This window comes from Catharus ustulatus, chromosome 6, assembly GCF_009819885.2.
Source record: "Catharus ustulatus isolate bCatUst1 chromosome 6, bCatUst1.pri.v2, whole genome shotgun sequence".
Taxonomy (NCBI): Eukaryota; Metazoa; Chordata; class Aves; order Passeriformes; family Turdidae; genus Catharus; species Catharus ustulatus.
The window spans coordinates 52,956,741-52,968,180 of record NC_046226.1 but is presented as its reverse complement, the minus strand read 5'-3'; the positions used below and the strand labels follow the sequence as shown (position 1 = coordinate 52,968,180).

The 11,440-nt window shown below is 52.6% G+C and overlaps 2 protein-coding genes across 7 annotated transcripts in view; one reads left to right on the top strand and one right to left on the bottom strand.

The window, feature by feature from the left end:
- Window positions 1-1,147: 1,147 nt before the first annotated feature.
- ADM (adrenomedullin) lies at window positions 1,148-3,125 on the bottom strand. Its single transcript, XM_033062784.1, has 4 exons — window positions 3,022-3,125; window positions 2,333-2,446; window positions 1,925-2,065; window positions 1,148-1,442 (listed from the first exon to the last, which is right to left on the bottom strand). The coding sequence occupies exons 2-4, from the start codon at window positions 2,428-2,430 to the stop codon at window positions 1,148-1,150; spliced, it is 534 nt and encodes a 177-aa protein (XP_032918675.1). The 5' UTR covers window positions 2,431-2,446; window positions 3,022-3,125.
- A 5,546-nt stretch (window positions 3,126-8,671) lies between these two features.
- SBF2 (SET binding factor 2) overlaps window positions 8,672-11,440 on the top strand; it is a 234,905-nt gene continuing 232,136 nt past the window's right edge. For all 6 annotated transcript variants that reach the window (XM_033062209.2, XM_033062207.2, XM_033062210.2 and 3 more), the window contains exon 1: window positions 8,672-8,848. In XM_033062209.2, the coding sequence (XP_032918100.1) occupies window positions 8,794-8,848 (55 nt within the window). In that variant the 5' untranslated portion in view covers window positions 8,672-8,793. The remainder of the gene's footprint in view (window positions 8,849-11,440) is intronic.

Genomic DNA, 11,440 nt, shown 5'->3' with positions numbered 1-11,440 from the left:
TGTTGTGCAATGTTGAAGTGTGCAGTTGTTTCTCTGATTAATTAGGGCAAAAAATAAACTTGCACGATCAATCCAAGCTGTGACACGTTTCAGCCCTGGCTTGAACGTGTGGGCAGAAAAGAGCCTTAGAGCCTTCTCGACAGACCTGCCCTGGAATTTTAGGATGCATTGCTGGCTCGGAGTTTACTCCATTTGATGAGATAAGGTGGTTGCTAACAAAGTCAGCAAGGGAAGAGTTTTGGTCTGTCCCAGGACTGCCAATTCTAGCTTAGCAGGGGTAGGACTGAGAAATGATTCATCTTGACCACTGCCCCACTAAAGACAACATAACCGAAGTGTTTTATGTAATTGTGTTTATTTTATTTCACATATTACCCATGGAGAACAGCTGATACATTCTCTATATCTTTCACCAGTCTGGAATGCAAGATAAAAAAAGGTATGGAAAAAGAGTTTAACGTTTGACATTCACGATATGAAAAATAGAGGGGATACAATGTTTTAAAATGCCCTTATGCAATATATATATATATATATATAAACCGTATAAAAATAAAATATATTTTTCAAAAAAAAAAAAGACATGACACAGAACAATCTTAAATACCAATGCATATCTCGTGATCCACACACACCGCACTTATAATTAACAAAAACCACGTACAATTGCACTTTTCCTCTCTGTGACGTTCAAGTATATCGCAGTCCCCGCAGGGACTGAAGAGTGTCCGATTCCCTGCCGGGTGCACCTAACGCAGAGGGTAGAGCAGATGTGGGCGGCCCGTCCTTGCCCACGGCTGACGCGCACCCTGCAGCCCGCGGGCGCGGAGGGCGAGCCCGGGGCCCGTCGCCACCGGCGGGTCCCCCCTGAGCATCCCCCCCTCGGACCGGGGGAGGGCGGCGAGGGCCGCCCGGGCCCCCGGGAGCAGCGGCGGCGCCTTCGCGTCCCGGGCGGCGGAACCGGCCCGGGCAGGGCAAAGAGTCCGTGGTGGCGAGCGGGGGGCGCAGCGTCCGCTGCCCTTCTCAGCTCCCCCGCCGAGGGCGCGCCGGGGTCCCGCCCGGGCGGGCGCTCTCCGCCACTGCTGCCGGGTCTCAGCCCGAGCCTCAGTCCATCCGTCGAGGCGGCCTCGGCCGGGTCTTGCGGCGCTCAGACTCCTCCGAGGACGGCGGCGAGGCGCGTCCGGGGGCGCCGCCCGGAGCGGGGGGAGCGCGCTGGGCTGCGGCGCTCGGGCAGGGAACGCCGCCGGCGGCCGTAGCCCTGGGGGCTGATCTTGCTGGGGGGGGCGGCATCGTTCATGTCGTTGACGGCCGCCTTGTGGAGCTCGTCGACCAGCCAATGCACCGTGCACGTCCCGAAGCGGCACGCCTTTGTTTGGAAGTGGGGGAATCTGTTAATGCTCTGGCGGTAGCGCTTGACGCGGATGTGAGCATCCTCCCGGTTGCTGCAGGAAGAGAGAGAGCGGGCATGAGAAAAGCGCGCTGGGGGCTCGGAGGAGGGGACCCGGTGGGCGAGGGAAGGGGAGGGCAGGGAGACCCCGGGCTGGAGACGGGCTGGTCCCCACGGTGCCCCCCAGCAGCCCCGGCTGTCCCGCACCCAGCGGCGTGGTGCACCCAGAGTGCGCTGCCCTCGCCGGGAGAGGCCCTGCCGCTCTTCGGCTGTTCTCTTCCCTGTGCACCCAGGGCTCCAGTTACTATTTATATCTGACTTTGCAGCGAAGGCGCTACTATCTCCCGCCAGCTGAAGAGCGCGGGGAGGGGAAGGCGGGAGGCTGCCTCCAGCGCGATGTGCAGCCCGGGCAGGACCTGCCTCTGGGCCGGGGAGGATCTACAGCGAGAATAGCCCTAAACACCCGGAAACGAGGGGACCCCGAAACTTTCCGCTGCCTCGAGCAAGTGCCCGAGCCCAGGAAGGGCTGGAATTTACCTGGGAGGCGAGACTCGGGAATCTTCCTTCACGTCCTGAGTGCGGATGAGAGGCAGCACGTCGGCGGCTGCCCCCAGCCCTCGGAGCACGCCCGCAGGCTTCACGTCCCGCTTGGTTCGGCTTAGTGCCCATTTCGTCCATCTGAAAGGAGCGCAAGGGAAGAGCCTGTTATCGCAAGTCTGCTGCAGGGCGGGAGCCAAACCAAATAGATTCGAGGGGCGAAAATCTTTGGCAGCGCCGAGATTTTGTCCTTTTTTTTTTTTTTTTTTTTTTCCCTCCCTCCAATGTTTCCTGAAAGGGCGCGTGGCCTTTAAGGAGCTGAGCAATTCCCGCAGGGAATGCAGCGCCTCTGATCGCGGCCGGAGCCGGGCGCGGGGCGCTGGCAGGAGGGCGCGCTCCGATACTCACTTTCTTTTGAACTCTGTCGCTACGTCCACCCTTGCAGCATCCACCCCGAAGAAGGTCACAGAGCCGAGATAGAGCAGGGCTACGTGAACTAGTTTCATTCTGGCTGGGTTCCTGCTGGAGGGAAAAGAGAAGAACTATAAGCATGCTAATAAAAGTCAAGTAAGGACTGTCCTTTATTCCTGGTGATTCCAGAGAGCTCCTTCCCTCGCAGAGCCCCCAGGCTACCGGGGACTTTGTGTCTGATATGAACCAGAAGCTAATATTTGCTCAACAACTTATCACAGAGTAAATAACAGAGCCTCCAAAGTTTACGTTTGTCGGGAGTTTAGTTGCAGAGGCGGCTGAAAACCAGCAGGATTTCCAGAATACCCCCAGCGGCTTGCACTAGGATTTAGCAAACCCGTAAGATTAGAGAGAGCTGGCTATCGGACGCATCGTTTCCAAGCTCCAGCAAGTGTTTTGCTGCCGAGAAGTTTATTCCCTGATAGCTCTTCTTCCCACTTCACACGCAGAACCAGCTAGTTCTGGGTATGTTGTAAACTGCAGCTGATGCCAAGAGCCAGTGCAAGACTGCACAGCATAACTCCAAACTCTTCAAAACAGTCCAAATTTAGTAGAATTTTACGTGCGTTCCACCTCCCCTGAACCTTTTGTTGCTGCCAAGGACAGGGAAAAAAAAAAGTTCTTACCTGACAGTGAGGATAATCCACTGAGACAAATGTTTTTGTAGTAGCGATCCGAGCTTGCAGGGCTTCCTGAGGAGCGAGGACTCCTCCTTTGTGTGTGTATGTGTGTGAAGTAATCACTGCCGAGCTCTGCGCTCCACTGCTCGCTTTTATAGAGGAGCGCTGAGAAGTGGGTGGACCTTGGCGTGGCTGGACGATCTCTCTTCTGGCACCCCCCCACCCCTACATTTCAAGCACTCCTTAAGCATTCTGACCTGGACTGGGGGGCAACATGGGGCGGGGGGGGATAAGAGGATTATTGAAAATTATCTTAAACAACCCCCTTGGTATTTTGCTAATTATAACGGCAGATTTTAGGATTCTGAGTCATGGCTCAACTTGCAAAATCCGATGAGCCCCTCAGCCTGTTGTACTGGGGACAGGCGTTTTAACTCCCAATATATAATTATATTTACGTTGTCTGTAGGATAATTTCTCATTCTAGACATCGTAGCTTCAGGTAAGTGAAAGCAGGGGAGTAGGAACCAGACTCAATCCGTTCCAAAATCCATGAAAATCCATCAAATATCAAAGTTCCAAAAATAAACCCATATTTGGACAACGTGAATTTATAATGAGTAACTGGAATGACAGCCTTCTTTATATAAGTAAGGAGGTGGCAAATCGGGCATAATTAATATTTATGACTCAACTCGGGTGCATTTTTGATCTAATAATATGAATTTGATTTACTTGATCGATTCAAGTAGATCACGATTCAAATGGTGTTGGCAGGTGAAGGTTAGAGCCCAGTTCTGTGCCTTGGAACAGAGCAAGTGGCACTGCTTTGGGGCAAACCCAGGGTCACTGAAACGCCTGAGGTTACGGGTGCCGGCAAGATCCGCCGTGCCTTGTGCTATTCCCAATCCCCAAACCCCCACGGACGTGAGTGCGGCCACTTCCCGGCCAGAAAGCTCCGCCAGTGCAGGGTCGGGGTCTAGCAGCATTCTCCCTGCTGGCCAGCAGCAAAACCTTCGTGTGGTTTTTTACAGCCTTTCGCGTCTTTGCTCCGTGGCGCTTCAGAAGTGCAGAGGTCCGGCTTCGCAGGGAGCGCTGGAAGGCAGCAGCGGATGGACCGTGTCTCCGCTTACTTTGTCGCACTGCAAATTCGGCGGGACCGAGGGAAATGCCCCCGGAGATCTGCTCCCCTGGCCAGCGAGAGACACTCGGCGGGAAGGAATGAGCCGATGACATGTTTCTCTCACATCTTGCCCCAAGCAAAGTGTTTCAAAAGTCAGGTGAGTGAGTGGGTGCTCGTGACTGTGCCTTTCTAGATAACCGCGGTGTGTAACAACACCCCGGAGAGGTATGTGCAAGGGGATGACGGAAACTTTCCCGTGCACGGCTCACTCAGGCTCAGGTGCTCTCTCCCTCCCTCCCTCCCCAGCGTCCAGACATCTGGAGGCTTCTGTCTCCGGCATCTACCTGTGCGGACAGGCTGGCGCGGGAGCCTGTCCCCATGGCATCAGCGGCCGCCCCTCCGCCCGAGCCCCCAGCGCGGCTCCGCGGGGCGAGCCCGATCCCCGGGCCCTGAGCCGGGATCCGCCGCACCTGCCCTGCCCCGGAGCGCCGGCAGCAGCGGGGCTGCCCCGGGCTCGCCCTCGTCCCGTCCGCCCGCAGCTCCCGGAGCCGCGCCCCGCACCGCGCTCCGGAGCTCAAACGCACGGAGCGGGAGGCTGGGGGGGAGCACAGGGAGGAAGAAATGGGAAAATGAGTGGTCTAGAACGGGACCGTATCATGGCCAGAGCTGCACGACTGCATCAGCCCGCGATGGCTCGATTTTAGAGACCTCATGAGGCAGCTCGTGCGAGTTCAAGCATTTCCTTGATTAGCAGAAGTTGAAACTGAATCTAACTTTTTTCTCCCGGATGAGAAGCCAGGATTTTATGTGATAAGCATTTCTTTGACTCAAATTAAGTCTCCCATTCCAGTAAAGAAAAAAAAAAGTATCACACGTTTCCTCAAATGCTGGAAAATCCCTCATTAAAATCCCTGGCTTAAACGGGAAGTGCATTTTGTATACTCTTAGCCAAACAATGCAGAAAAAACTCCTACGTTGATTTAGGAATAGTAATAATAGTAGTAACACAAGTCTCATGTGACTTCCATACTGACTGTAATTATCATCTCTGTGATACAAAATTCATGCAAATTCATGAGGTGGCAAACTCTGACACATAAATGATCAGTTTGTTGGTGATGTGATTTGTGAAAGGGCTTCAGCAAGTAAAGCTGGTCCAAATCTACCACAAAACATCATGTTCTTTGTCCAGATGCTCATTTTGGTCTTTCTACAAACTTGGATTCTCATGCAGTTTGGAAATGAGCAATAGTCACTGCATTGGTACTATGATGTAACAGTGACCACTTTTTAAAAAATTGTTCCAGAAATAGTTATTTCCTTTTTATTAAAAAAACCCAAAAACTGTTACACAGAATGTTCCACAGAAACATCATTCACAAGCTGTTAGTCTGAGGCAATGTCAAGCAGTTCAGCAAGACCAGTCTGTGATGTGAAGTGCAGAGTCTCCTGGATGCTGCCTCTTCCATGGTGGGAAGCTGGCCTGGAGGAGCAGCCAGTTCCTGGACCTGTTTAGACCTTACAAATATCTGCTCTGACAGGGACATGATGAAGATGAGTTGCTGTTAATAGAGCATTTTATTCAGGCTGGGATTTATTCCAAAAGAAAAGGTCTAGAATCTGTGGGTATCAATGGGGAATCAGTGTAAGACAAATATTCAGTGCTGATTGTGGAAGAAAACTGTTGTTTGAAGGCAGTGGAAGTGCCTTTGCATGTTCCACTTTGTTTAAACAAATTGTTCTGAATTCATATGCCCTGAGTATGAATAGACTTGATTGTATTTCAGGCTGCATGAAATCAGCAGAAAGATAATGCTAATAGAAGAATGGCACCCCCTGAAGGATCTAAAACCTCAACCAAGCTCCACACAGAAAAACCTTGCTGTTGGTGCCTGCACTCAGCCAGCTCTCTCGGTGCCAAGGGCACAGTGACAAAGGGGTGATTCCATTTCTGGTAGTGCCATTGGAGGTGCTTAGTGAGCCTTATGTATGAAAGGTTTGAGGCCACCAAACAAAGCTCCAAAGTGAGTGGGGGATGTGTGTTGGTAGGGGAAAGCCTGGTCGGGGTCATGGCTGCCCCCCTGTTCTGGCATGGGGTGGGTACAAGACATAAATGGATAAAGAGACTGCAGGCAGAGTGTGAATTGTGTTTCCTGAAGGAGTGAACTGTAGAAGGTATTGTGAACATTCACACCTTGTTGTTGGCAAGGGCACAATGTGAGCATGGGAACATTGTCTCTGAGTGCTTTCAGGCTCTTGGAGAGGCTGCAGCCTCGCAGTTCTTCCCCTGGGGTAAGTACATGACTAGGTGCTTGTGGAGACCTGTGCCTTGGTGTCCTCTGTGAGTCCCTGCTTCTCCTGAGGGCAGCTGGGCTACCCTGCTGCAAGTGAGGGAATTGAGGTTTGGTGGTCTGGAGGAGCATTCAGTTCTACTTTTCATTAGAATATTGGTGAACACCGTGTCTGTTCTTCCTCACTTATCCTAAAAGAACGTGATTTCTCTATACTTAAGGGAAGTTGCCCAGAGAAGTTGTGGATGCCACATCTCTGGAAGTGTTCGTAGTGTGGTTGGACGGGTCTGAGCAACCTGGTGTCATGGAACGTGTCCCTGCCTGTAGCAGGGGGGCTGGAACAAGATGATCCTTAAGATCCCTCCTGTCCCAAACCATTCTGTGATTCTGTTAAATAAATAAGCTCAACTGAACTTCCTATTTCTTATTTAAGATGTGCCACTTTCTAAGAATTTTATAGGCTTTATAAACTTTGGCTGTACTGATGTAGATGGCAGAAGGAGCAAGGCTGTGAAGTGAGCACTAGCAGTATTGGGAAATCACTAAATAAACATCTTGCTCTTGAACCAGCATTTATTAATGCTCTGGGAAAGGTGTGAGTGATCCTCCCCTGCTAGAAGTGCTGTGTTAAAAGAGCAGTGAGATTTTACTACTGGGATTTGTTATTGCATACTGAATCTTTTTATGACTACAGATATGATAACTCTGTGGTCCCCTTCCAGCTCCAAATTAGGTAATTTCTTAGTGTCCTTAAACTTTCCCTCCAGGTTTAGCTGTACAGAACATTATCCTTTGCTTTTGTGATCTGTTGTTGTGCCCTGTGACCAAAATGCCTTTACAAGACTTAACTAAGGTATTCCTATGTAATTCCTACCTAGAAGTGACTAACCCCACAGAGTGCATCTCTTTCTCAAAAAGTATGGTCAATCTTTTCGATGTATAAATTTTTCTTTACCCTTAAACAAGGAAACGTGTTAGGATTGGATCTTTACACATGTCATTTGCTTCAAAACAGCTAAATCACGAAGCTGATGACTCCAGGAAGATGTCAACCTCTGCCCCTCGCTCAGAAGGCAGAAGCGGGAACACTGCTTGAAGATTCCTGACCAATTTGCATCTGGCTTATCAGCAAGACACTGCGTCAGTATGTCCCAGCCACGAGGTGTAAGAGCGGCGTGTTTGAAGCAGAAACCACTACTGACTGTCTGCTGGGTCCCTCGTCAGGAGCCAATCCAGTTTGCTTCATTTCCACTGCCAGCCAGCCCTGTGCCCACGACTGCTCCCCGCTGGAATGCAACCCATGTCTTCCTCCGCGCTGCTTCTTCTCTCTGTGCTGTCAAACGGGAGGTACACAGGAGCTTATCAGAGTGTTTTTTGCAGACTCCGCCAGCTACCCAAGCGCTGTACAGTCCGCTCGTTCATCCTCAGCATCTCCGCGACTGCTGGCACAGCCCAAAGCTTCCGAGGGCCGCGGTCCCAAAGGCGCCTGCCTCACCTGCGCACGGCGGCTCCCGGCGCGGCCCCGCGGAGCGCCCCGGCGGCCACCGCCCGTGTCCGGGCCAGCACGTCCGGGGCCGTGCGGGTCACGCCGAGGCACTGCCGGCCACTGCCCCACCGGGCGACCCGCGGGGAGCAGCGGGGCCGGGCCCGCTCCGGGCTGTGGGTGCTGCTGTCAGGGCACTCGGCACCGCCACAGAGACGGCTCCCCCCGCGGCGGCCCGGACAAAACACGACCGGACACGTTCTGGGAGCGCAGTCCCCGGTTCCCCAGGCCGGGCTGGCGGGGCCGGCGTGATCCCGCCGCCCGCTTCCATTTCCGCGGAGCCCCGGCGGGGGCGATGCCCGGCCCCGGCAGCTCCTCGCGGGAGCGGCGAGGCGCAGCCCGGCTCAGGCACCCGACTGTCCCCGGGCACGCGGAGCGCTCGGAGCCGCCGCGAGTGCCTTTCGCGAGGGGAACGTGCCCCGCAGCCGCTGCCCCCCGAGCGGCCACCGCGCAGCGGGAGGCTGCCGGCAGACAAAGCCCCGCGCGGGCGGGGCGCGGACCTCCCCCGCCGGGCCCTCCCCGCCCGCGGGGGGCTGCGAAGGGAGGCCGCGGCGCTGGCAGCGGCGTTCCCGGCACGGCGCTCGGCCCGGGGCAGCGGCACTGCGGGACGGCCGGGCCGGGCCGCCCCAGCCCCCGCCCAGCCCCGGGGTCACGGCGAGCGGTCCGGGCGGCGCGCAGGCGCACGGCGCGCCCGCGCCTCCAACATGGCTGAGGTGGTGCCGTTCCTCCTGCGGCGGGCGCGGAGCGGAGGATGCTGAGCCTGCCCCGAGCCGCCGCCGCAGCCGCTGGGGTGGTGAGGCCGAGGCGCGCCCCGCGCAGCCATGGCCAGGCTGGCCGACTACTTCATCGTGGTGGGCTATGACCACGAGAAGACAGGTAGGTGTGGCTGCGCGCAGCGCTGCCCCGCCGTGCCTGGCCGCTCCCCGCGCTCCTGCCCGGCCCCGGCCCCCGCCCGCCTCCGGCCGGGCCGCGGGAGGAGGAGACTGCGGCGCACACGGGGCGCGCGTCCGGCCGGGGGAGGAGGGGGTGAGGGCAGCGGGGCGAGCCAAGGGTTAATCCCCCTTTCCCGAGGGGGAAGCGGAGGGGCTCCTGCACCGCCCGGCCGGGGCAGCCCCGGCCCGCCCCGCCCGCCGGCAGCGGCTGCGGCTCCTTCCCCAAGCGCGGGCCGGTTCAAACGGGGCCCGCGGCCGTGCCGGGCCCGGAGCCGCCCCGCGGCCCCGCCGTGTCCCCACCTGTGTCCCGCCGGCTGCCCGGGAGAACAAAGGGGCTCGGCGGGCGGCGGGGCTTGCCCCGTGCTCAGCCATCGCCCGGGGAACGGGCCCCGGGGAAGCGCCGTGGCAGCCGGGAGGTTCTGCAGGAATGGGCGCTTTCCCTAGAGCCTCGGGACACGTTCTGTCTGCTGGGGGAAAGGGAAGTGGTGTTTGTTATCTGCTGGCGTTTTGTGGGCGAAGAGAGAGTGGTTCGTGTTATGTAACTCTCCGTTGTGATACCGGCTTTGTTGCTGCAGAGAGTTCAAATCAGTGTTGAAACTGATGGGAAAACGAAGTGATTGTCAACGGGTGTGTGTTGTTTGTGCTGGGTATTTCAGAGCGATCCTTTGAATGTATGTTGTTAATAAACAATATTTTAAACAGTCGAATGTTCCCTAATTTATTTAACTATGTGTAAACCAAACAACACTCAAGTTTGTTACTCTGAGTAATTCTTTGAAGTAGCTGTTGCGTGTAGTCTGTATCTGTTCATTCAAAAAGTGCAGCTAATAAACTCAGACCATGGGATTTTTAAAAAAGAAATATGGTTTTCAGAGAAATCATTATATCTGTGTGTTTAAAGATGCAGTGCCTTACAAAGTTCTGCTAAGGGTCTCTTGGATTTTACTATTCTGCAATTATTCTGTTAATTACAGCCTACTTTGTTCTCTCACCCCATTTGATAATAGGTTTGTCCTGATTGTACAGTGTCAGATATACAGTGTTCACTTGTACAATGTTCAGATTGTAATTGTACAATGTTCAGATGTCTAAATCAAGACATCTGAAACGGGAAGTATTTTATGTTAAAAATAAAGACCTTCCCTTTTGCTTCTCTGCTGTTTGGAACATTTTCCCTGACAAAGTAGAGAGAACCCAAATCAAAACAAAGAAGCTACCAAAAAACCTAGATGTGCTTTCAAGAAGACAAAGCAAGTAGGCTGCTTCCTTCATGGGTGTGATACAGATTGCATTGAAAACTTAATGTCTGTAAAACGTCTTCATCTGTAGCATTTAAGTATGTGCTTAACTTCCCATATGTAAGTTCTCATGAAGTTTGGTAGAATTGCTTGTGTGGGTGAAATTGAGCAGAGTCAGAAATAACTCCTGAACCTAAATTTGAAAAGGTCATGCCCAGAAAGTAACTGTTTAGACTTTATTATTTAAATTACTTGTTGCTACTTTAATGCTTCATAAGAAAAATGCTTGAAGGAGCAACATTCTGTTGAAGACTAGGCATGCATTGTTTTCCAAATTCCTTTACCCCCACATGCAATCCCATAATACATGGAGTTCTGACCTTTATTTTTCTTATAAAACTGTAGGTTTTGATGCATTTATTATGCTTCCTTCTATATGAAAAGCAGGGACAAACATTTAGGATTACAGACTAGGTACCTTTGAAGCTTTTATATTTTTAAGTATGTTCCTTTTTTTCCCTCTTTCCTGTTTTTTTTTTTCATCTGCAGCTACCTTTGGCTTGGTTTTAATGTGCTTGATTTTCATGTTGAGTGTAATTACATTTTCTAGTGTTTTTTTCCCCCCAGGCATAATCTGTGGAATAGTTTTGTGTAAACAAGCAAACAAAAATGCTGTACCCTCTCCCCCAACCTGTGTGTCAGCAGCGTTTGGGTGATAAACACTTGTGGTTTATAGGGAAAGGTGTTTATAGTAGTGACTGCTCTCCCAGGAAAGCCCCCACTGTGTCTGCTGGCTCTCCTCTCACTGCTTATGTGGATTTATTTATATGTGCCAGTATTTGCAGTACCCCTGAAAATGTGGTAAAAGTGCTGATTTCCTGGGCAGGTTATCTGGCTTTACTCAAAAAACATTTGTTGTAAATTTCTAAAATGCAGTGTTTATGCAGTTTAGGAGCAGACTGGTAGATTTTTCTGGTTTTGGAACAACTTTGTTGCTGATGCTACAAGTTTTTATCCAGCATAGTCTTCAGGGGAAGTTAACAGTTTTATTGTCCTTGAATAAACCAGAACGAGTGTCCTTTGGGAATCAAGCATATGAATGTCCATTCCTGTTCTGGTCTAGGCCTGTGTAAATTGATGTTCCAGCAGTCCTAGTGCTACCATTCCTATTGTGTTCAGTCTTCCTTTGGTTTCCTTGCTGGCCTTAGGATGCTGACCATCCAAAAGACTTTTCTTGCTGGGTGTGTTACCTGTGTTGCTGTATTATCTTGTCCTTGGATTACTTTTCTGTTAATTTT

What these genes read in the sequence shown, in the direction of transcription:
- ADM (XM_033062784.1), bottom strand. Translation starts at nt 2,430, where the DNA reads ATGAAACTAGTTCACGTAGCCCTGCTCTATCTCGGCTCTGTGACCTTC. An exon ending in GCGACAGAGTTCAAAAGAAA is followed by an intron (nt 2,066 to 2,332) that starts GTGAGTATCGGA and finishes CGCTCCTTTCAG; the next exon opens with ATGGACGAAATGGGCACTAA. An exon ending in TCCCGAGTCTCGCCTCCCAG is followed by an intron (nt 1,443 to 1,924) that starts GTAAATTCCAGC and finishes CTCTTCCTGCAG; the next exon opens with CAACCGGGAGGATGCTCACA.